Here is a 26753-nt window from a genome sequence, read left to right as displayed (position 1 = left end):
GATTTTCTTGTCTACCTGGCCAGGGCATATGAGCTGAGAGTGCTGTCCAGAGCAGTCACAATGGAGCTATCTGGGATAGCTCTCGGAGGCCAATACCGTCGAATTGCTCTCACACTACCCCCAAATTCGACCCGGCGATGTTGATTTTAGCGCTAATCCCCTCATCGGGGAGGAGTACAGAAATCAATTTTAAGAGCCCTTTAAGTTGACATAAATGGCTTCGTCGGGTGGACGGGTGCAGGGTTAAATCGATCTAATGCTGCAAAATTCGACTTAAACTCGTAGTGTAGAACAGGGCTGTATCTCTATGTTGCTAGGAATTTAGGAGGGCAAGATTTCCAAGCATATGTCAGGGATCCCAGTTGCTTAGCCTGGGTTAGCCCTAAAGGACATACAGAGTTTGTACATTACAGCAGCTTCTATCACCTTTTGGAACCTAAGACTGTATGTTTATCTGATGTTAACCTTGTAAATAACTCTTATTTCCTTTTCCCAGTTAATGATTCTTTAGATAGTTGATCATAGGATTGGCTAAAAGCATTGCCATTGGTGTGAGATCTAAGGTGCAATTGACCAAGGGTAAGCAACTGGTCCTTTGGAAAGGGAACTAATTTGAATAGTGCTGTGATCTTTGGTGTTAGGGACCATCTATCACTATCTGGGTAGCCAGATTATCGGAGTATCCAAGGGGACTGTCTAACTCCATGTTAAGGCTGTTATAGTGCCTAAGGAGTTCACACTTGATAATTAGTTGTTGAAATCTAAATATAGAACTCACAACCAATCTAGGGGCCATGAATAAGCATTCACCTCACATTTCCCATCAGCACGCATACCGGGACAGGGAAGCTAATGATCCAACCAATGGACCAATTTCAGGGATGAATTCTGGTCATGTGCCACCTGGAGCACGTTGCACATACACGAAGAACACAACCAATCTGGGGTTTGTATCCTGCTTAACAGTCTGCCCTGATGTTGGTACTCACGCTCTTGAGCCACTCCAGACAGCTTGACAGGAGTCATGAAGGGCTGTCTGTTCTCTTAGCCTTCCAGCATCACTCTTTTCATTAATTATGTCATCACTAGGGATTGTGCTTATGATAGAGACTCATTAGTTTGGTTGTTTTTTAAACCAAGGCAGTTTTCTACTTTGCCTCTCTGCATCCTTCTCTCCCCTCCCTAAAAAACAACAATCTTGAACTACATAAGCAAAGTCTCTGAAAAACAACATTCGAACAGGAACCTTTGCAAAGAATATTACAGCTCTAACAAAAGATGACCCACAGGAATGACTTTATGGTAAATATGGGTGGGGGGAGAAAGAATATGTGCATTTTGCTGGGTGTAACGAAGTGGGGGATTTTCTTAGTGTTTTGCATGAATACTCTGTGGGTCTCAGTTTCCTTGTGCGCTGTGCATTTAACGAGGTGGTGGAAGAGGGTTTGTTGTTACAGAGGACCAGGTGTGACCTCGCCTAGCAGCCAGGACCCCAGACAACTGCCTGGAGATGGGGGACCCTAGCGACCGGTGACCTGGTGACCAGGAGGTCCACCCCAGCTTAGCTGTCAACCAGTTCTGGGCAGTGGGAGGACAAAGGGCTGGGGAGAGAGTACCCCAGTGACCTGACCAGCCGGTTCCAGACAGTGGGGAACAAAGGATGGAAGAAAGAGGGCCCAAGCAACCTGTTTACTGGGACCAAAGATAAAAGGACGGGGAGGAGCTGTTGGGGGAGATGATATTGGACGATCAGCTGGAAGGAGGGGACTTCTAGGCTGGGGAGGGGGAGCAGCAGAGCCCATCTGGATGCAGGAGAGACCTAGATGTACTGTGCTGAGGGTTGCTAGGCCCAAGGGCCCAGAAAGTTTTCTGTGCTGGGTTCAGATGCTCAATAAACCCTCCTGTTTTATGCTGGCTGAGAGTCACTGCAATCTAGAAATCAGGGTTGCACTATTCCCTCTGGGAGTGGAGGTCCCTGGGGTCCACACCGAGTGGACTCCCTGAAGGGGTCCAGGGGGAGACAGGCGTGCTGAAGCCTCAGAGAAGTGAGGTTCCAGGATGTGGAGGGGCCTATGGCTTAACCCCAGAGAGAGAGTAAACCACCGAGAAGGGCTGTCATACTGAAGGGGGTTCCTCCCAGGGACCATACAGAGCCGAGAGAGAGCACGAGTCCTCTGAGTTTGTGACACAGGGCAAGTTGTGTTGATTTGTGCGTGAGCTGAACTGCAACACTTGAACCAAGTGATCTATCATCTGTACAGTCTCCCTCACACAACCAATAAAACTGTTGCATGCAAATTTGCTGTAGAGTAAGGGTAGTGATTGATTGAGTTACTTCTGATATCACAATGGTCTAGGATTCTTGGCATGACAGACACATGCCTTACTATAGCTGAAAACCTGTGTCACAATTAATGTAATTTGTTAAAATGGCTGAGAATTTAAAAACTGGATGGTAACATACCCTGAATCCCAGTGATGATTGAACCTGGTGATATTCTAAACAAAAAGAGCTCTTGAACATGCTTGTAGCCATTTCCATCACATTACACTGATTTTACAGACATGTTACGCTTCAGATTGACAGACAGAGTTACAATCCTGGAATTTTATAGATAGATAATAGGCATATACATAATTCTATAAAATACATAATTCTATAAAAGTTCTTGCAAACAAAATCCTCTTGGGATACAGTTGGTACAAGAGAATATCAAAATAAGAGCAAAATCCTGCCAATAATTATTCACATATATAGAGTTAACCTTGCATGAAGTCCCACTGAACTAATGGAATAAGCATGCGTGAGTGTAACTATTTGCAGGATGGGACCTTAAAGTTGCGCTATTCACTAATATATTTGCCTTAAATAGAGCCTTGTTACCTTTTTATCCCCTTCATCTGATCTTTTGAAGGAATTTTTTTCTAAGGTTGCATGTGGAATCTGAAATTTAACTCCATGTATTTCTGCTGCATTTCCATATCTCATTTCAATGTCATTTTTCAGTGCCATAAACCGAGGAAGAGGCAATTCTTTATTAAAAGAAAGAAAGAGAAGTTCAAATGAGACTACAGCATATTAAAATTCTTTGAAGCAGTACCGCAGTGCAAACCCAATTAAAAGTTAAACTATAAAATAAGAAATAGCACTAAGAATTTTAAAAAAACCACCTATGGAACTTCTGGAATTACTTTTGTGTCTTAATAGCAAATATTATGATGATCCAAAGGTATATTCACTAGATATTTTATTACTGTAAAAAGAGAGAGGTGCCTCATTCACAGTACGAAGCCAAGTCTCAAACTCATTTCTGGTCTGAACCCTAGCCAGCACCATTACATATGTTGTTCATTGTTGTTTACAAGTAGTTTCCAGAAGAAATTATGGGAGCAATCAATTTATTAGGGCAAGATCACTGTATGCTCCATGCTGTCACTAGAACAGAAAAAAAGCGCACCAAGTTAAACAGACTGATTCAAAGCCTAGTAAGACTGTGGTATCAGAAATGCTACCATTTACCATAGCTCAGAAGAACTGAAGAGTGACACTTATAACCTCATGCATCATCCAATAATCAAATACTGTTCTAAGGAAATTTATCATCCTATTGTTGCAAACTTCCACTTCTCCACATAGTAAGTTATAAGATCAATACAACAAAACAAACAGAATAAAGGCTCCTGGAATCAAGTAAAACACAATAGCATCTTTACAATCACTTATACATACAGCTGTTGCTATGAAATCAATCTACTTTTGCTGTACATCACTCATCCATTCCAACAGCTCTACTGTGTTTCTGAGGACAATGTAGTTAGTGCTTTTGAAACCTGGAAACATTTCAGCAAGTCAGTGGGATATCAATCCAAAGACCGTTGTTCATTCAAATCTATGCAGTATTTGTGAAACATACACATTGAATCTCACTTGATTCAGATTGCCGAAGTAGCCAATTTCTCCTCAAATTAACCTTATTGTCCGAAAAAGATGCTTAGGATAGACAGAGCAGGAATCTGACCGAAAGTCACCCCAAAATTTCTATTTAATAATGTCCCCTTGACAGATTTATGGTTTACTTGTTGGTTTGGATTTTTTTGTTGTTTGTTCTTTTTTTAAATGTAACCTTCAAAACAAAGGCAGAAGTAATGTGAAAATCCCAGCTCTCAGGCTTGATGATCAAACAACATATTTAGGAGCCTAGTCTTAGAAGTTCTTTAGATAAGATTCTTGACCATTTAATTTTCACTCCCCTGCTGGCTCACAATGATGCAATAGCAAAGATAGCAGGAAGAATAGGGTCCAATATGCATAGACACAACAGCAGTCTCAACAAATGCAGTGGTCTGGATTTACTGGTGGAAGATCACAAAGGCTTGGAACTGGAATCTCTATCAAACGCAGTTTTGAAGGTATAATGGCAAATTAAAACACACACCCACACATGGGGATAGTTTTAAAAAATTAAAGTTTCAATTGGAAGTAAAAAAGGCATCAAAATCTGTGATCCTGCTACAAAGCACACACAGTAAGGTTTTCAAATATGGCACTGCCATGTTGTATGTTTCCTAGGCTAAAGCTTATTTCTGCAAGATCAATATAAATACCTTGATAACTCTAGTTCAACTGAAAACCTATCCTAATTAATAATGCCTTGATTCTGATTGACACCCAAGTGAGTTCTTTTCAAGGATTTCAAGAATAATATTTCAGTCAAAGAGAAAGATCAAGAATGACAAAATGGCACAAGATAGCTATGGAAGTGAGAGCTTGGAATTCCTATTCTACCTGAAGCAGTTTACATTTTAGTACTAAAATCACTTCATTACATCAGATGCCTTTGGATGGATCCCTAGTTAGTGGGAGTTCAGCAAAAGCTGTGCTAAACTGGATTGTCACTACATAGTTTCTATGTCAAACAGACATAACAGGCCCAGAAGAGGATCAAAATTTGAGGCGCCCACTTTAAAGTTTAAATCCTTTGCTTCTGGGCTGGCAGTGCAGGTGGCACCATGGATCTAATTATTTCCATTTTTTAGGATCTCACCAGTAAAAATGTTCTTCCAGCCTATCCACTTGGGATTTTTAAAAAGTTTCTTTTAAAAAATATTTTTTTTGCAGACAGGGTGTACTTAACATCAAGTTACAATAGAATCTGAACAGAAAATATGTTTGAAATAATCTCCAATGGACACTCTTACACCGTGGTTCTCAAACTGTGGGTCGGGACCCCAAAGTGGGTCGCCACCCTATATTACTGGGGTCGCCAGGGCTGGCATTAGACTTGCTGGAGTCTGGGGCAAAAGCTAAAGCCCAAGCCCCACCACTCAGGGCCAAAGCCAAAACCAAAACCCCACGGCTTCAGCCCTGGGTGGCAGGGCCCCCTGACTGGGGCTGAAGATCTTGGGCTTTGGCTTTCCTTCCCCTCCCCCCACCCCACCCCACCCCACCCAGGGTGGTGGGGCGCAGGCCGGCTCAGGTTTTGGTCCCCGGTCCTGGAGTAATTTTTGTTGTCAGAAGGGGGTTATAGTGCAGTTAAGTTTGAGAACTCCTGATGTAACATTTACTGACAAAGGGAGTGATTTTGCTACCTGTACCCATTCATTTCAACAGGTCTACTTGCAAAGAACGGCCCCATTCTGGCAAGGTGTTCTGCACAGACAGACCTCTGACTTCCCAAGGAGCCCCAACTTCAATAGACTCCATGTAGTTGCAGAGATCAGCCGGAGCAGAACTTTTAAGTCTAAAGTACCACACAGCATGAGTGAGGGTGGCAAAAATGGACCCACAATGATGACTGTCAACTGTCCTGTTATTTCTATAATGCTTTTATGGATGCAGAAGCAATTTGTACTTTTCTATCCATGTAACAACTCTGCACATAGAACCCAAGAATTTCATTGTAAATTTCTACCCATAACTGATGGATTATAAAACTACCTTCACCTCTTCCCTTCCTCCCCCTAAAATATTATTATATATTATATATTTATAACATAAATAGGATTTTGCTTTACAAACAGGTTGGAAGAAAAACTAACTGAAGCAAATAATGTACAATGAATGTTAAAGAAATTAAAGAACAAGTTCATAGCTCACTAAGCAAAGTGAGCTACTTACCACTCTTAATGCTCTCTATCCGTACTGGAAGGCCAGACTGCGCTGCAGCAATTAGTTTCAAAGCAACATAAAACTGAGCCGGACCAAAATAACCCACACGTTTTGCCCCACAAAGTTCTGTGACCTAAAGGAGAAAAAATACACACTTTGTAAAATACTTCTCGCTCTTTCCTCTTAGGAAACTTGCATTGCGTATTGAAGTAGAGAAGTCTTCTAGAACTAAAAACTCACAAGTCTGTTTGCAGCGCTTTATTAAAAGTGAGCAATTCAGTTCAGGTCACTCTGTATACCTGAATACTGCTGAATTTAAAATAGAATCATAGAATATCAGGGTTGGAAGGGACCTCAGGAGGTCATCTAGTCCAACCCCCTGCTCAAAGCAGGACCAATCCCCAATTTTTGCCCCAGATCCCTAAATGGCCCCCTCAAGGATTGAACTCACAACCCTGGGTTTAGCAGGCCAACGCTCAAACCACTGAGCTATCCCTCCCCCCCAAATAGATAAGTAGTTATTTATTACTCCTTCAAAAAACACTGCAGTGTAGCTTTGCTGCTATAAAATAGTTAACATGTTTCCACCCAAGAGGTGACTACATTTCATTAGTAGGTGAAACGATCCCTGTGAGCATACAGTCTATGAAAGCTTTTTGGGGTGAAAGCTGCACTATAAATAGGAGGTATTAATTATCACTATCTCTGTCCAACAATAATTCAGATAATCATTCTAACTACAAAATAAAAAGCATAAATACCCTAAAACTATTGCAGCAAAATATTTTTGTGAAACATTAGACAGGCTTGAAATTAAACTCCTCTCTCAAACACATGCACAAGTTAGCAACTATTTGTGCAAATTCACCTACTCTGTTTATTAGACCTCAACATCCTTGTCTACGGAGAAGACAAATTTACTTTTTGTTCATTCAGTTCACCTGGCCTTCAGGTAAATAAACATTCTCTATGGGCAAGTTTGAAATGCAGACCAAAACTAAGCGTATGTCCACCCAGCAAAACAAAACAAAAAACAACCCCACAGCAGCAAGTCTCAGAGCCTGGACTGATTGACTCAGGCTCATGCTGTGGGGATAAACATAGCAGTGTTGATCTTCGGGCCCCCCACAGTGCTGGCTCCAAGAGTCACGGGCCCCGTGTACAGTATGGTCCTGGAACTTTGATTTCCCCAGCCCCAGGGGTAACTCACCATTTTGGGGGTCTTGTGGCTCATGTGTGCTTGCCTGGGTCAGTCAGTTAGCGACAGATATGTGACTAGTGGCTGTGTTTTAAATCACTGAATCAGTGGTCTGTGTGTTGCAAATAATACTGCTTCTGTAAAATGTTGCATTTTGGCTTCACAGATATAATCTTGGGAGCCCAGACTCCCTCTTGGTTATCGTCAGCTGAACAGCTGTGCAGAATTAGAAAGTGGCCACGAAGAACTAAAGAGGACTTTCTGTGTGAGGTCATGATGCACTCCATGGCCAAAAAACAAGAGGAGTGGTGGGACAGTGAAAAAGAGGAAACGAAAGGAGAACACAGTGCGCCAGAATGAAGCCACGGAGCGGCTCTTAAACATTATAGAGCGGACACGCGCCAGGTGATACTAGCACTGCAAACTGAGCAGCTCTGCACCCGCCCTCCCCTGCAGCCGCTGTTGCAAGACTCTTTCCCATGCGCCCCCAGACACCGCCAACACACTCTTATCAACCTCCTGGCTCCAGTCTATACCCATGGCATTCCACTCCTCCCCTGTCACAGTCCAGCCCTGTGGACTCCCAGTACTCAACACCCGTCTCTCTGCAGTTTAGCCCTGCTGAAGTACAGTACACGCCGCAGTAAATACTCCAAAGGAGAAGGCTGCATATGATACTTGGACATATACAAATCTTTAACCGTCTCGGGATCCCACCTCCTCCTGGGATCCTCCCTTCTCCCTTCCCCCATAGTGCTGATGTGTTTTTTGTTTGTCTCTCTCCTCTGGTGGTTGTTTTTTAATCAAATAATTGTGTTGGTTTGAAAGCAATCTTTATCCTATTAATTGAAAGCAAACACAGCTCTGCAAAGCAACAGGCAATTTTTTAAAACTTCAGAAATAATCATCTGCACCAATCACAATAATCTCCTAGCATTACAAGCACTGCACTCCCAAGCATAGCAACAAATATTAGTGGCTTTCAGCTTCAAATTTCTGCTTCAAGGCATCCCTAATCCTTATGGCCCCACACTGTGCCCCTCTAATAGCCCTGGTCTCTGCCTGTTCAAATTCAGCCTCCAGGCACTGAGCCTCAACAGTCCAGCTCTGAATGAAGCTTTCACCCTTCCCTTCACAAATATTATGGAGTGTACAGCATGTGGCTATAGGCATAGGAATATTGTTATCGGACAGGTCCAGCCTCCCAAAGAGGCAGCACCAGCGGGCCTTTAAATGGCCAAAAGCACACTCAAAAGTCATTCTGCACTTGCTCAGCCTATTGTTGAACAGCTCCTTGCTGCTGTCAAAGTGCCCCGTGTATGGCTTCATAAGCCACGGCATTAAGGGGTAGCCAGGGTCTCCCAGGATCGCAATGGGCATTTTGACTTCCCCTACAGTGATCTTCTGGTCTGAGAAGAAAGCCCCTGCTTGCAGCTTCCTGAACAGGCCAGTGTTCCAAAAGATGCGTGCATGATGCACCTTTCCAGACCAGCCTGCGTTAATGTCTGTGAAACGCCCACAGTGATCCACAAGCGCCTGGAGAACCATAGAGAAATACCCCTTCTGATTAATGTACTTGGTGGCTAGGTGGTCTGGTACCAGAATTGGAATATGCATGCCATCTATTACCCCTCCGCAGTGAGGGAAGCCCATTTGTACAAAGCCATCCACAATGTCACGCACGTTGCCCAGAGTCAGGGTCTTTTGGAGCAGGATGCAATTAGTGGCCCTGCACACTTCCATCAACATGAGTTCAATGGTCGACTTTCCCACTCCAAACTGGTTAGCGACCGATTGGTAGCAGTCTGGAGTAACCAGCTTCCACAGTGCAATCGCCACACGTTTCTCCAACGACAGGGCAGCTCTCATTCTCGTGTCCTTACGCTGCAGGGCTGGGGCCAGCTCATCACACAGTCCCATGAGTGTGGCTTTCCTCATCTGAAAGTTCCGCAGCCTCTGCTCGTCATCCCAGACGTGCATCCCACCACTCAGTGCTGGTTTCCCAACTCCAAAAGCGGCGGTCCATTGTGATCAGCACCTCCATGAATGCCACAAGCAATCTCATGTCAGAGCTACTACGTGTGGTGAGATCAATGTTGCACTCCTCTTGCCTTTGTAGTTTAAGGAACAACTCCACTGCCACTTGTGATGTGTTAGTCAGAGTGAGCAGCGTATTGATCCACAACAGCGGTTTCCCTTCAGCGCTCTCTGAATGGCGCTGTAACTCTGCCAGTATAGACATACCCTGAGGCTTGTTTCCTAGAAGGAGAGCAGCAGGTGAAAGTGCAGGAGCAGGTGGAATCAGAGATATTTATTGAATGGCATTGGGTTGACTGGCTGGGCAGAGAACTGATGAGAGAGTCACCATTTGGACTTTCACTGGTTAAGCAAGTAGGAAGCTGTGGTTTCTCCTGTTTTGCTCTACTCTATTCATTTTGTTGTCTCATACTCCCACATCCAGCTTGTCTGTTTTGCCCACCTGTCACCTACCTCAAACTCACTGAAACAGGCTCACCTTACCTGATCACTCTCGTTACAGTGTGTATGGTAACACCTATTGTTTCATGTTCCCTGTGTATATAAAATCTCCCCACTGGATTTTCCACTGCATGCATTCGATGAAGTGAGCTGTAGCTCATGAAAGCTTATGCTCAGATAAATTTGTTAGTCTCTAAGGTGCCACAAGTACTCCTGTTCTTTTTGTGGATACAGACTAATACGGCTGCTACTCTGAAACCTCCTTTACTTTGCCCACCACAATGGAGCCCAGACTGGGATTCCTAGTTGCTAATGTAATACACATAATTAATGAGTGGCAACAGCTTTGTTGTACATGGGTACTGTGCTATATAATTGGTTATGTTTTGGCTATATACAGTATACATTTTATAGGAACCTTAAATAGCTTAAAACAAATGGCAAAATAGAAAAACATAGAGGATGATGTTATAACATAGGTAAGGAATTGCATTTGGTGTGCACAAAATAAAGCACAACCCCCTCACTGGCAACCCATGATGCAACAGTGGAGGCTTGGGCCCTGGCAGAGGGTTCAGATTAATTTTATTAACAAATTGCCAAAAAGTAAAAAAGAATTTCAGTGCTTGTTAGTAATAATTAATTCCTTTTCAAAATGGGTAAAAGTATTTCCCACTAAAACTAACAGCACCAATAACAGATCCCGATAATGGTCGGGGGGGGGAGGGGCCTTTGCGGAAAAAGTTTTTGCATCAATGTTACAAGCTTTAGGAATTAAACAAAAATTCCATATATCACACCCAGCTCCCCGCTGCAACCAATCTGGCTAGCCACTAAATTAATCCAGACTCTAAACTGGTAACTATAAACATCAACTAGCAAAACTGTGTGCATAGTATATATGTATGTAACTAAAAAGCATATGCTAATTGCTGTATTCTGAATAACTGTGGCGTGTTGCCTTTTCCCCTATAAAAAAAAAATTGTGTGCTCTGTTTAAGCATAACAGCTGTTTTGTCTTTACATTAGAAGGTGAACTAACCCATTTTGAAAAGTTAAGAGACAGAAAACATCCACTTGTTCTCAGGTCAAATTAATATTTTCTATCTTCCCCATCCATCTGAATACACCTTGGTGGGGGTGATTAACTTTAGTACAGGTTTGCCCTTGCCCAGCAGGCCATCAGATGAAAGAAAAACAAATCATTTGCTTTAGAAATCGTCACATCAGCCCACATCATTATTTTAATAAAGTTTTTGCATAACATTTAAATGGATTTCTAAAAAGCTCTGGAGTTTTATTTGTAAGGATGGAAATGGGGGGGGAGGAGGAATGGTGGTGTGTGAGTGAGAGAGATGTTAAGACTTTAGCTAGTTATTCAGCTGCCTCCAGGGGACCCAGTGGAAGGATGGAGATAAACCATCTCGAAAGTCTGGTTTTTCTGGTTCCATTTTTGACTGAGGTTAACTGTATGGTATACAGCAGCACAACACTATGTGCATTGCTGTCAATGCACTGGGTGCACAAAAGTATCCATTGCCTAAATCATCTAAAAATGGCTAAAATTCAGGAATAACTGAAATTTATCAAGCATAGGTATTTCATTACAAAAGAGGGAGTGTGAAATGTTCTCCCAGTTCAAAAAATTACTCCCGAGTTTAGGGATCATGTTAGACAGTTCCTGCCATCTCCAGGATACAGACATGAAAATAAAAAAAAAGTGTAACAGCACACTATTACTGACAAATTGCTTACTTTCTCAATTTTACCATATAATCATAAAATAAATTGATTGGAATATAAATATTATACTTAAATTTCAGTGTATAATATACAGAGCAGTATACACAAGTCATTGCTAGTATGAAATTTTAGTTTGTACTGACTTCACTAGTGCTTTTATATAGCTTATTGTAAAACTAAAACATCTAGATGAGTTGATGTACCCCCAGAAGATCTCTATGTACCCCTGGTTGAGAACCACTGGTTTATACAATTCCTTCTGAACTGTAGAACACCCACCAGTAAAAAGGCATGAGAAACCAGTCCTTTCATTAAGTCAAAACCAATCTCCTACTAAAAGTGATCATAGCACAGGTAAGAATTTTTTCATAATATTCTCTAGTGTAGACATGACCTGAGAATGAGGGTCATGTATAAATGAGGCTGCTTCACATCACCTCTATGTCTCAGGAAGAAAAGTACTCCTCCACAATCTTATTTTATCGTTTTGTGGCCAAATGAGTACAACTGCTTTATTTTTTAAAAAGTTCAAAAAGTTCTGAACAGTGTAAAAAGATGCCAATACTGAATATTATTACATCTGCAATTTAACATATCCCAGAAAGGATCTCACATATTTATGAAGGTTTTCAAGGATTTTTTTAAAAGAATATTGTAGAGTTAGATTTAAAAGAAGAAGGAAATATTGTGCATACTGTAGTTTCATAGATACAATCTCTGAACATAGGCAGAACACTGTTAGCAATAAACAGACAATGAAAAGATTCTTACAGCTGGGGTAACAGAAAACAGATTGTGCAAAAATATTATAAAAAGAAGTTACAAAGAATGGTAAGTTAGGATGTGTGGCTAGGGTGACCAGATGTCCTGATTTTATAGGGACAGTCACGATTTTTGGGTCTTTTTCTTATATAGGCTCCTATTACCCCCCACCCCCGTCCTGATTTTTCACATTTGCTGTCTGGTCACCCTACGTGTGGCCAGCATGGTTAGACAAAAGATTTCAAATATTTTGAGCCAGGGCTGGTTATGAACATTACATTGATTTACACTAATGAATTAGTGACGGAAGAACTTGCAAGATTGCAGATACACTTGCTATATTTAAAACGGTTTTCACAGAGCTATGTTGGTGAAAAGAATCCAGTTCCTCTGTGCTTAGCCCTTCCTATTTCAGATAGGACAACTGTACAAACAAATCCCCTATCTTCCCTCTCTGCATGTTTTGCTGAAGACGTGACTGGATCATCCAATGAGAAGCACGTTGGAAAATTCAGAAGGCCTCTGTCCTGAAAGATATTCAAAAGTCTCTAAACACAGGCAACAGGAAATTGTTTTCAGGAAAACAGGGGTTCCACATTTCTGATGGCTCCTAACAACTCAATTTGTTGATGTTTGATTCTACCTTTCCTTTAAAAAGGAAACCCAAGTGTCTTCACTAAACTAAATTTTCTAACACGTATTTAAGATAGTGTAATAAGTCCTTGCAGATAAAAGAGAGGAAGCTGTAATATATTTTGAAACCTCCTTCCATTCTTTTTCTTCCTATTTGGCCAATGACCTGACAAAAAACATTCATCAATTTGGAATTATTTGAGGTATTTCTTTCTCACATGAACTAGTTTGTATCAAATTTATACAAAAACGGTCAATTCAACTTGTGTGAGCAAATACAGCATTAGGTAGTGAGATTTTAATACACAGGTATAGCTCATTAGACTGGGAATGTAGCAATAAAAAGCATGTCAACATTTTTACCCTTAATTTAAAAGGCTTCCTAAAAAGCTATATTTGAAAATTAACATCCTTTATAAATCCATTGTTTTCTTATCTGCTTAACTGCTTCATATATTTTCCCAGAGTATCAGCTCACCTGCATTTGGATATTAAGACTTGTCACCCTCTGAAACACAGCTGTACATGGGCCATCCTAATTTTATTATTCAGGTGCCTAATCTGATTGAAATCAATAGAATTAAAGTACCTGATTGAGACAAGCAGGACTTAGTCCACAATGTTATTTATTTTTTTCCACTTTTGCCTCTTAGGACTAGTCTACACTAGAAGCACTACATTGGTGCAGCTGTGCCGCTGTAGCACATCTGGTGAAAACACTTTATGCTAACAGGAAAGAGCTCTCCCATTGGCATAATAAATCCACCTCCACAGGAGGTGATAGCTATGATGGCAGGAACAGATCTCCCACCAACATAGCCCTGTCCACTCAGGCGCTTAGGTTCTGCAACTTATGTCACTCCAGAGAGTGGTGTATTCACACCCCTGAGCGATGTAAGTTATACCAAAGTGGTAGTGTAGACCTGGCCCTACAGTCAAGCAAATGAGAAAACATATCAACTTCTCAAGTAACATGAGGTTCACCTAGCACTCAAAGGCAGTCATGTGTGTCTGTCAGTCTTCCCACACAAGTGTGGGAAAGCTTCCACAGAGTCTGTCTTCTGTTTGGTGCAAATCAGTATCTTGGTAATAATATCAATTTAATGAACATTAGGATTCCTTTTTTTTTTTTTAATATATTTCTTTTTCAAAAGTCACGTTTCTTTAAATGCATTAAATATCAATCTAAATATCTCTGCTCATTTGTCCATTATCTTCTACTTTCAACATATCTATGAAAAATTTTAGAAAATGTCTGTGGCATAGCTGTCAGTATAACCCAGATGCTCTGACCCTCAGTTTTGTATCGAGCCACTACAATATCCTTCCTTTCCAATATGCAATTGAAATTAAAAGAAGAGTTTTATATAGACAGAACATAATTATCCAAGTTGGAATCTGGCGAGGACTCTGAGATCAGATCAACTCAAGTATTCATCCACTTGTAAAAGTCTAATTTTCTAGAGGTTGAACTGAAAAGAGAATATAAATCTTTGTAGTACTGACAGTTAATTGAGATTTCTGCTTTAGCTCAAGTGCTAAAGCCATGTGTTTTGCAGCAGCACAGAAGTTGGAGTGTTCTATCTCTATTGTATGCAGCCATGCACTGTTACCTTAGTTCAGTAGGTTACAATATTTGTATCATGGAGACCAAAAACTGCAGATTGATAGGCAGCAGAACTGTTAAAAAGTGTGGACAAAAATATATTAACTCTCATTAAATCTCAGTGAATCAGGCAAGGCACATGACATTAAATGCCCCAATTCACCTATAGCCTCTCTTGATGGTACACAACAGGGGAAAGGTTTTCCTGTAACAGAAATTGCAAGTGTATCTGAATCTTTCTGTGTCAGAGCCAACACATACTCTGAAAATCAAAACTGAAGGTGGAGCATATCAACTATAATGTATTATGTTATTAAAGAAATTATTAATCTTTTATTATACAAAATGTTTTTAAATGTTGGTTATCCCAATATAGATTAGTATTTTAATACAGTTCAGAAATGGATTTGCACTTACTTTCATTAAACCTTCCCTCCTAACTTTTTACACCAAAATAAAATATGTAATAGGTAGTAAAATTATGTGGATCCTGGCTACAATAAAATGGTTCTGCTGCATAAAAAACACAATAAATTTATATGAACCATGGCTCTTGTGACAAAGTCTCCCTTAACTCTATGTAAATGCACAATCATCCAAGCATGAACTTTTAGTGTCCAGAGTTTAAAAAGACAATAAAATATTTATCAAAATTAATCTCAGCTGCTTACATGACAAACTAAATTCTGGAAATTAAAAGCAACAAGTAATATGATAGAATAAATTTATTCTAATTTCCAGGAGGGAAAGACTTGAAGATCCCCACTACTGATTAATTTTAAATTTTATTAGAATTTTGTGCTCATTTAAAATGGCTACAGATCTTTGCAAGCCTGGTAACTCTAAGCTGAGGTTCTAACAACAAGTTTCACTTGACCCAGCATCCCCTCACTTTGTCCATACTGTGCTACTATGGCTCTAGGGACAGTTTTGAGTTGAGTGGATGGGGTTAAGGTGCATGCTGGAAAGGAAAAACTCTCTAGAGTTCCCAGCTCTTTCACAGACGATGTCCTCCACCTGGCACATGTCATTTAGCCTTTCTTAGCTTCAGCTTCTCTATCTTTAAAATGAGGGTGGTTATAACTTCCCACCTCAGGGGCTAAATTTATAGTGAGAAAGTGCTTTGAGATTCTTGGATTGAAACCATTATAGAAGTACGTTTATTATAACAAATCTCTATGTAGACTGTGGAGTCTTTGAGCCTTATGAGGAGGATAAAGGGAATAGAAACTATTAGATTTCTAGTCATTACACAGAGGGTGAGTAAAACTGATGGCTAAGATTTTCAAAGCAGAGTAGGGCAAGTAGCCTCACAACTTCCATTCAAATTACAGAGGTATCTGTCTCAATCAGCTTTGAAAATCTTGACTAATGTTCTCTGATTCAAGCACGGAACAGCAGACAGGGAAGGATACCGTACAGGGATTTGGGGAAAGATGCTTCTGTATTTCACTGTGAACAGCTTGGTGAACCAAAGGAGGGTCCCATGGCTGATATGAGATGGGTGTTTTTAGCTCTGTATGTGCACTATGGCAGGGAGGATTGCGGGAAATGTAGGTGAGTTGTGCTGTTTGATAGCGCGGGGAGGGGTGGGGGGAGTCATAAGATGACCTGGGTCAACATTTCTCTATTTTTGAACAATGTCATTGATTTTTTTTAAAAGGAAAATTTTCCAACAAATTATTTTTTAAAAACCCAGCTGTAATCACAAGGGAGGTGCTTTTTCCTATCAAGATCAATAAATACAGAATCACTTTGCTTTTTTACCTTAGTCAAATGATGGCCATTCTGTTTCCACTTTAGGATTCCATAAGCAAAATAATTTAAGAATATTATAGTAATCTTCTGTGATACATGTTCCATTTTACAGCAAAATACCTACGCAAATGCTTAACTTTAACCCCTAGTTAGTCCTACTGAAATAAATGGAACTCCCATGGGTTTAAAGTCACACAAGCTTAGATACTTTGCTGACTCAGGGCCATAAAGTTGTATTTGTCTTAGGAGGACTATAGTCTGGTACTCTTTATGAAAAACTTGCCATGACATGGATAATATTTACTATCAGCTTCAATAGCCACATAAAAACAAATGTTCCACACTGTTCCATCACCAAGGCAAAGAGCTCAGCAAAGCACACAAAAGGTTCCACTCACTGCTACTTCTTACAGAGAGAGTCCTGTAGAACAGGCCAAAACAAGCCATCATATAAAAACATGTTATCAAGGTTCCTCCCCCACTCTGAACTCTAGGGTACAGATGTGGGGACCTGCATGAAAAACCTCCTAAGCTTATCTTTACCAGCTTAGGTCAAAACTTCCCCAAGGTACAAAATATTACACCTGTTATCCTTGGACTGGCCGCTACCACCACCAAACTAATACTGGTTACTGGGGAAGAGCTGTTTGGACGCGTCCTTCCCCCCCAAAATACTTCCCAAAACCTTGCACCCCACTTCCTGGACAAGGTTTGGTAAAAAGCCTCACCAATTTGCCTAGGTGACTACAGACCCAGACCCTTGGATCTTAAGAACAATGAACAATCCTCCCAATACTTGCACCCCCCCTTTCCTGGGAAATGTTGGATAAAAAGCCTCACCAATTTGCATAGGTGACCACAGACCCAAACCCTTGGATCTGAGAACAATGAAAAAGCATTCAGTGTTTTACAAGAAGACTTTTAATAAAAAATAGAAGTAAATAGAAATAAAGAAATCCCCCCTGTAAAATCAGGATGGTAGATATCTTACAGGGTAATTAGATTCAAAAACATAGAGAACCCCTCTAGGCAAAACCTTAAGTTACAAAAAAGATACACAGACAGAAATAGTTATTCTATTCAGCACAATTCTTTTCTCAGCCATTTAAAGAAATCATAATCTAACACATACCTAGCTAGATTACTTACTAAAAGTTCTAAGGCTCCATTCCTGGTCTATCCCTGGCAGAAACCAGCATACAGACAGACACAGACCCTTTGTTTCTCTCCCTCCTCCCAGCTTTTGAAAGTATCTTGTCTCCTCATTGGTCATTTTGGTCAGGTGCCAGCGAGGTTACCTTTAGCTTCTTAACCCTTTACAGGTGAGAGGAGCTTTCCCCTGGCCAGGAGGGATTTCAAAGGGGTTTACCCTTCCCTTTATATTTATGACACATGTCAATGCTGAACCTTGTATGTGCAGGTGGAGCTCAGGAAACATTTTCTAAGGCCTGGTCTACACTAAAAAGTTAGGTCAAAGAAAGCCGCCTTAAGTCAACTTGTTAATGTATGTGTCTACACTACCAGGTCCTTTACTCCAACCTAAGTTGCCTCTAACGTCAACTTCTGTAATCCACCTCTGCGAGAGGTGTAGCACTTAATTCCATTTAAATGGGTCAACTGTGAGGTAGTGCAGACACAGCATTGTGTAATTAGACTTAATTGGCCTTCAGGGTGGTGTCCCACAATGCTCATCTGTGATCGCTCTGGAGATCATTCTCAACTCTGCTGCACTGTACCCAGGTACACAGGAAACAGCCCCTCCCCTGATAAAGCCCTGGGAATTTTTGATTTCCCATTTCCCGTTTGATCAGCACTGGGAGCATGCCAGCTTGAGCACAGCTGATCATGGAGACTACATGCTCCAAACACGCTCAAGCCTGGTCTGCACAGGAGTTAGTGGATCTCATCGCTGTGTGGGAAGAAGAGTCTGTGCAGACAGAGCTCCAATCCAGCAGAAGAAACGCTGACATCTATGCAAAGAACACTCGTGGAATGGGGGAGAAGGGCTACACGAGGGACACACAGCAGTGCCATGTGAAAATAAAAGAATTTCACCAAACGTAGCAGAAGGCAAGGAAGGCAAGCAGTTGTTCTGGTGCTGAACCCCACACATGCCAGTTCTACAACAAGCTGCATGCGATTCTCCGGGGTGATCCTACCAGCACCCCCACAAGCAACAGGTGTGAGAGTCTAGGGACAACAAGAAGGATGATATGGTGGATGCAGAAGAGGAGAATGGGAGACAGGCGAGCAGTGGATCCATTCAGCCTGAGAGCCAGGAAATATTTTTAACCCTGGAGCCCTGTGGGTCGCAGGACATCACAGTGGCCAGCCGTGATACTGGGGAAGACACCTCTGGTGAGTATACAGTTACAATCAAAGTCCAGTTAAACTTTAGCGGGCGCACACATTTGGCGGTATTGAATGTTTACTGTGAAGAACAAGTGAGGTGCTGTGGTTCTCTGCTTACAAGAGGCTGCTCCAGTTATGCAGAGAGTGACCCTCGGAAAAGACTGTTTACGTGGACTGGGATAGCCCGGGAATCCTCCATTGATATCTCTAGGAAACTTTCATGGATGTACTCTGCGATCCTTTGTAGAAGGTTTCTGGGCAGGGCAGTCTTATTTCTTCCACCATGGTAGCACACTTTCCCATGCAACTCCTGAATCAATTCTGCTGGCATCATTGCGGTACACAACATAACAGCAGAAGGACCAGGTCTATACCCAGACGCTTGCAGCGTCTCCTTCCTTTCCGTCACTGTTATCCCCAGGAGATGGACATCACATAGGGTCACTTAGGGGAAATGGGGGAAGTTCTCATTAAAAGTGCTCCTACAAGAAAAAAATAAAAGAGGGCATGTAGACCCCCCCCAAACACACATTCCGGATCGCCAAACCATGCAGCCATTAATCTGCCTTTACTGTGCTCGGCATTGGTTGGCAAGTAGTTTAAAGTAGCTGATAGGGGACTGGGGCCCCACATGAGAGCATCCACAATTTGGGAGTGAAAACGGCTTCCCGTGGTGCTATGGGGAAGGGCCATTGTTCGACTAGCTATCTCTTTTCCCAACATGAGCCTGCCATAAACTTCATTAAAAGTGCGGTCACCCATGACCGGGGTGGGGGGGGCACATTCACCATGGCTGGAACAGCAAAATGGCACAGTGAACAGTTACAGATTCTGATTATGTTATGGCTTGCACCTAGTGTAATAAGGGTTTGGGGTTTTTTATGAAAATGGCCTTGCTATGGAAACATTTTATTCATGTACAATGGCTCCTTTATTTTTTCCCATGACTGACAGCTGGAAATGTGTCCTTCAGCATGTCATCAATACCTGAAAGCAGACTTTCACTGATTAGGAGGAGGAGAAAGAGAACGCAGGAGGACATGTTCACTGAGATAATGAACACCTCCTAGACAGCTGACACAGAGCTGAGAGCATGGAGGATTTCACTGTCTGAGAAGTTCAGACATGGACATGGAGAACAGGTAAGTCTCCAATAAGGAAGAATGTGCAGCAGAGGATGAGATGCTTTGGATTATGAGGGACAAAGCAGACATGTTGAGGTGTCTGGTTGAACTGCAGGAACAAAAGCAGGCGGGTAAAGTCCCTCTGAAGATCCTGGTGGACAGCCAGCCAGCATCACCTGGTTCAGAGTCACCCTCCTCCAAGCGTTCCATGAGGCATGGGCGAAACGTCCATTATCCCTTTCACTTAACTCAGGGGGAGGGTACAAGGAACAGAAGGCTCCCATTCACAGATCTTTGATGGTCTGGAATGCGGTGTTATGTTACACAGCTGAAAATGTTTCTCCCATTCCAACTTTACAACCCCTTTTCCCCCACAATTACCTTTTTTTTCCCTGTTCTCCCTCGTTACTTATGTTTGTTAAATAAAGTAAATGGATTCGAGAAATAAACTTTATTGAGTAGAAGCAGTGGGCTTGGGTGGGGGGGTTGGCTTTAAAGGGACAGTGATACATAGCAGGTGAAGGTTTGGAAAAGCACAATGCAGACAAGCAGCTCATTATTGAAACGGCTTTTCAAAGCCTCGCAGATATGCAGCACCCTTTGCTGTGCTCTTCTTATTCCCCTAGTGTCTGGCTGTTCAAAAATGGCTGCCATGCGATCTGTCTCAACTGCTCACCCCTGTGAAAAATTCCCCCTGTTTTTTTCCCCACAGACATTATGGAGCACACAGCAGGTAGCTATAGCCATAGGGATGTTCTCTTCACTAAGGTCCAACCTTGTTAGTAAACTTCTCCAGCGCCCTTTCAAATGACCAAAAGGGCATTCAACCACCATTCTGCACTTGCTGAGCCTGTAGTTGAACCGTTCCTTACTGCTGTCCAGACAACTGGTGTATGGCTTCATGAGCCATGGGACGAAGGGGTAGGCTGGGTCCCCCAGGATAACTATAGGCATTTCAATGTCATCAATGTTCATTTTGTGGTCTGGAAAGAAAGTCCCCAAGTTCAGCTTTTTGAACAGACCAGAGTTTCTAAAGATGTGCGCGTCATGAGCCTTTCCTGACCATCCTACGCTGATGTTGGTGAAATGCTCCCTGTGATCCACCAGTGCTTGCAACACCATTGACAATTATATCTCTTTTGGTTTATGTATTCTTTGGCAAGAAGGTCTGGTGCCAGGATGGGGATGTGTGTGACATCTAGCGCCCCACTGCAATTAGGAAACCCCATCACGGCAAAACCATCCACTACGTCCTGCACATTTCCCAGCCTCACTACCCTTCGTAGCAGAAACTGATTAATGGCCCTGCACAGTTGGAGCACAGCAGCTCCCACGGTTGATTTACCTACTCCAAATTGATTCCCCACTGACCTGTAACTATCTGGTGTTGCAAGCTTCCAAATAGCGATCACCACTCGCTTCTCCATTGTCAAAGGAGCTCTCATTTTTGTGTTGCTGAACTACAGGGCATGGGAAAGTTCTGCACAAAGTTCCTGGAAGGTGGCCTTCCACATTTGAAAGTTCTGCAGCCACTGCTCGTCATCCCATACCTGCAAAACGATGCAGTCCCACCAGTCAGCGCTTGTTTCACAGGACCAGAAACGGCACTCAATAGAGTGCAGCTCCTCTGTGACTGCCAGCAGCAACTGTGAATTGTTTTTTTCAATGGCTTGCAGCAGGGCTGCTTGCAGGACATGACTATGTTCTGCAAGGCGGACCCTACTTCGGATATGGAAATACTGCAGGAGAAGGAGCAAGGCGTTTGAGATGCTCACAGCAAGAGTGCACAACTGAGCAGGCTCCATGCTTCTGGGGTTATGGCGTATGTGCGGCGGTTTTAAGGCGCGAAAACCACTGGGTTGTTTGCCGTTGAGCACAGTGCATCATTGGATACTGACACAATGTTACCATTCTCCCCTGTGACAATGTTTTGGTCCCAGGAGGCATTGCACAAAACTTCCCAAAACACACTGCAGCAAACTGCACTTTGGGATAGTGTAGCAAGGCGAGACTCATAGTGCGGTGCCTCCTGCTGGTTATCCTGGGAATTATCTCATTTTCAGCCCAGATCGCCCTTTCCAGGCTGGTGGATCACCTGCCTCAAGCCCCGTGTCCCGCCCGGATCCTGGGACAAAGTGTAAAAGCAGGTAGGGTATTTTAAAACTGTATGTGAAGTTTATTAGTCCTTTTAATAGTGACAACTTTCAGGAATAAAACAGATGGGCTAAAAACCCAACAAGAGACATTTGTATATGTTGTTATAAATAATATAAATAAACAAGGTACATAGAGACTAGCAGCTTTTCCTGTTCTGTAATGAATTTTGCATTGAAACAAAAAAAATGAATTTGATTTTTAACATTACACTCACACACTTGAACAGATGAATGATTGCTATGTAGTTCATTAACCATTTTTCTTTTCCCTCAATTTTTTTTCTTATTTTTTAACTTTAGTGAACCTTGACTTTTAAACAACAATCACTAGGACACTTGGATGACAGGTCACTAAGAATCTAGAGACAATGGATGCTGGATATTAAGCATGGAAACAATTAATAGGTACATTTTCTGAATGAAACTAAGACCACTAATCCTATCATATAGATATATATTTTATATAAAAACATTTTTTTCCTAACTTTGCTGTCGTATGAAAACTCTGTTCAACCTCTGAATGTTTAAGACCTAGTATCCTGACTACATAAATTGCTCTATATTCTCAAAAACATTCAGTAAAAATACCAGTCAAGAAGTGTAATAGTTCAGGACAGTCAAAATTATGTTTGGAAACACCCACAGTCAAAGCACTGGCATCTCCTCAACTATGTCAGAGTTTGTGCCAGAGATCATAGTGACGTGCTTCTCACAAGAGCAACGACAAGTGCTGATGACTGTTGGACTGACCATCGCCTTATTCGATCCACAATGAAAATTAAGATCGCTCCCAAATGGAGGCTGCAAAAGAAGCAGGTCAGGCGCAAGCTGAAGGTTCAAGATTTGAAGGACCCTATTAAGCGTGACCATTTCCAAGCAGTCTTAGAAGAAAAGCTCCCAACAGAGTTTCCGGAAGAAACTAAGGAACATTGGAGCCAGTTGAAAACAGTAATCATCAATGCCTGTGAGGCAACCATAGGCTACCAAACCAGAAAACATCAGGACTGTTTTGACAAGAATGATGCTGAAATTGAGCAACTCACCAATGAGAAGAGAATGGCATTTCATGCTTGGCAGAACAACATAAAGTGTAATATAAAGAGAGAAGCCCATGCCAAGGCGAGGGCGGAAGTCCAACATAAAACCAGAGAACTCAAGAACAAATGGAGGACTGATAAAACGCAAGAACTCCAACATTTCACAGATATCCACAATACATGTGGTTTCTTTAGTGCCACCAAGGCTATTTATGAGCCTATTTGCCACGGTATGGACCCTCTTCACTCTAGGGATGGAACCACACTTCTGAAGGACAACGAAGCCATTAATTCTCACTGGAAAGGAAATTTTAAAGACCTCCTTAACTGTAATTCTATGGTTGCAGATGAAGTCCTTGAGCAAATCCCTCAACGACCATTTATGGATGAGCTCAGAGACCCTCCCAATCTGTATGAGGTACACAATGCCACCAAACAGATGAACAACAAGGTAGCAGATGGGATCCCCGCTGAAATCTTTAAAGACGGTGGACCAGAGCTAATTTGGCAGCTTTACCTGCTTATCCTTAAAATCTGGATGAAGGAGGAGATATCCAGTGAAATGAGGAATTCCCTGATTATCTCCTTTCTTGAAGAGGTGACAAAGTGGACTGTGGAAATTATGATGGTATCTCCCTCCTAGCCATTGAAGGCAAAGTTCTGGCGTGGATCCTTGCAATCTGCCTTCTCCCCCTGTCAGAAGAAATTATATGGGAATCACAGAGTGGTGTCCGACCATGTCGTGGAACTGTGGATATGATCTTCACAGCATGGCAGCTGCAACAAAAGTGTCAGGAGCAAAACCGACCACTGTACATGGCTTTTATTGATCTAACTAAAGCCTTTGATTCAGTGAATTGCTGTGCCCTCTGGACTATATGTTCTAAGACTGTTGTATTTATCAGGACATCCAGTGTCCTAAAATTGCTTCATGATAACATGAAAGCGACTATTCTGAGCAACACTGGCTCCCAAAGCGAACCTTTCAAAGTACAAACAGGAGTCAAACAGGGCTGTATCATCGCTCCAGCCACGTTTGCATTTTTTATTGCAGTCATTCTTTACCTAATTGCTAGAAAGTTTACAGCTGGGGTTGAAATCATTTACAGAATGGACGGAAAGCTGTTCAGACTTAGCAGGCTGAAAGCCAAGAGTAAGATCTCCACAACATCTATTGTGGAACTTCAGTATGCTGGTGACAATGCAATCTTTGCCCACTCTGAGAAAGATCTTCAAACTATCTTGAATGTGTTTGTCAATGCTTACGCACGTCTTAGAGCACTTTAGTCTTCTTGATATTAAGAGTGAAACCATAAGCCCTCTCCAAATATGGTATTACCTGCTCCGTCTATCAAAATCAATGGACTGGCACAGGAAAATGTCGATCATTTCCTCTACCTTGGAAGTCATCTTTCATCCAAGGCAGATATTGATGCAGAAATTCAACACTGCCTGAACTGTGCCAGTGTAGCTTTTTCTCGTTTGCAGCACAGGGTTTTTGAAGATCAAAACATTCGAACAGACACCAAGCTTCTTGTTTATCAAGCCATTATTCTCCCAGCACTATGGTACAGGTCCGAAACTTGGACAACCTATAAACACCACTTGAAAGTCCTTGGGAGGCACCATCAATGCTGCCTTCATAAGATTCTGAAGATCAAGTGGGAAGACAGGTGCACCAATATTAGTGTTCTGGAAGAGGCAAAGACCACCAGTATCGAGGCAACGATCATCCATCAGCAATTCCACTGGACTGGTCACGTTGTCCAGATGCCAGACCATGGCCTCCCAAAACAGATCCTGTTCTCTCAGCTGAAAGAAGGGCACCATAACATGGGTGGACAACAGAAGTGTTATAAGGACTTGCTGAAGGACAACCTAAAAATGTGTAATATTGACATTGACATTTGGGAGAAACTTGCCCAGGATCACTTAAAATGGAGTGAAGTCCTACGTGATGGTCGGCAGCATTTTGAACTTGCTCACAGACAAGCTGAAGAGGACAAGAGGCGCAGGAGGAAGGAGAGACTGGCTTCCAGTCATGGTCAACAGCCTCCTGCTGAGCCTGAAAACATCTGCCCTCATTGTAATAGAATTTGTGATTCAAGGATTGGCCTTATTAGCCACCTGAGGACCCATAACTCCCATGGAAGATGATCATACTCGGTAACGAGTGATCACCCATCATCACGTTTGGGGTATATTCGCTCCTTGATACACACATGCTTCTACACATGTGGTTAGGATGCTTTTCCATATCATTACCTGATTACAACCTATCATATTTTGTTTGAGTCTCTGCACTGTAATTATTTTATTAACATGAAGAGAGTTATGTGACATCCTTGATTAAGGTATAATTATAAAAAAGATAATGCTACATGTATAGTGATTTCCCACTGATGTGTATACAAAACCAGGATTGTTTTAGTTCTACCAAACCAAAGTAAAGTTTGTTTCCATTTTCTGTGGAAAATATTCCTCTGAGGAATATGGAAATTATTATTTGCTTGTAGCTTCCTAGGGAAATAGGCCTGGAAATAGTTGCGACAATTATAAACATTCCCCTGAGGAGCAAAACATGCAAAATTCCACAAAATAATACAGAAGAGCTTGATACCAAAAATGACTTGTCAGAAAATGTTTCATGAATCCCAAAATAACTTTGTAAAAATTTGAAGTCATTGGTTTATTTATGGTCTCATTATTGCTCAATTAAGTAACTGAAGAAACACCTTAGGTCTAAAACGAACAAGTGAAGGATATCCAAAATAAATAAATACAATTTTTAATAGAAGATACTTGTATTTTCCACCCCCTTTACAATCTCTGTCATAATCTCTCCAATATTTGGGCACCGTATTTCAGCTCCTAATTATTTTTAAATCGCTTATGATTGCTTTCATAACAATATGTCTCGCAACACTCAATCCTTGGCTCCATCAGATATGGATAATGTCAAGAGAAAGTAATTAAAATAAAGGAATTCATACATTCCCCCCCCTCACATTTTTACAGAAAATAAAATAGTAATGAGATACTACACTCATGATGATTATAGGTCAGTAGTACAAGAACAATTAATAATTTGTATTGCATAACAATACAAGACTTTTTAACCGGTTAAATAAATTGGGAGTATATCCAGATAGTACTGACCTCAGAAATCTTAACACCGTGCAGAGGAAGTTCATTTTCTACAAGAGCTATGAAAAGGATTAGACTCAGATTTAGGCCAGAATGAGATTTACATTCCATATGGACCCAAATCTATAATATGACACACAGATGGGAGCACAGAGTATACAAAAGCTTATTCAAAAAACTGGAGGACAGAGTAAAATCAAGTTTTCATAGGAACAGACTGGAAAATAACAAAGCAAAACATTTAAGATTTTAACAAGTTTCTGTTTAAAAAAAAGTCTATTAAACATTGCATAACAAAACCATTTTCACAGTAATTGTCTGTCTTCCATAGTATAAATCTGGATAGGCATGAAAAACAGTAATCGTCTAAATTATTTTTCCCCCAATAAGTTTTAGCTTGTGGCTCATTTTTCAAAGAGTGCCCAAGAGGGCTGCAGTTCAACAATGGATGAAAATTTATTATTACTTCACTCAATGAAAGAAAAGCTAGCTTTGCAAAATAGTGTCAACATTTTCAGCCATAATCCTTTGAAAGTTGGCCTGTGATAAAGTCAAGTATATTTGCCCTGGATTGTAACCAAGGTTAGTTTTAGGGGCAAACAGCATATGTGACTACATGAGAGAAACTGTCAGAAACTGATGTAATCCTT

At 41.6% G+C, this 26753-nt stretch overlaps 1 protein-coding gene across 8 annotated transcripts in view; it reads right to left on the bottom strand.

The window, feature by feature from the left end:
- REPS2 (RALBP1 associated Eps domain containing 2) overlaps positions 1 to 26753 on the bottom strand; it is a 144424-nt gene that overhangs the window by 99119 nt on the left and 18552 nt on the right. For all 8 annotated transcript variants that reach the window (XM_073356118.1, XM_073356140.1, XM_073356151.1 and 5 more), the window contains exons 2-3: positions 6119 to 6242; positions 2885 to 3033 (exon numbers count right to left, since the gene is read on the bottom strand). In XM_073356118.1, coding sequence (XP_073212219.1) covers positions 2885 to 3033; positions 6119 to 6242 — 273 coding nt within the window. The remainder of the gene's footprint in view (positions 1 to 2884; positions 3034 to 6118; positions 6243 to 26753) is intronic.

The sequence above is a fragment of the Lepidochelys kempii genome, chromosome 1 (assembly GCF_965140265.1).
Source record: "Lepidochelys kempii isolate rLepKem1 chromosome 1, rLepKem1.hap2, whole genome shotgun sequence".
NCBI classification, from domain to species: domain Eukaryota; kingdom Metazoa; phylum Chordata; order Testudines; family Cheloniidae; genus Lepidochelys; species Lepidochelys kempii.
This window is presented reverse-complemented; position numbering and strand designations above follow the sequence as displayed.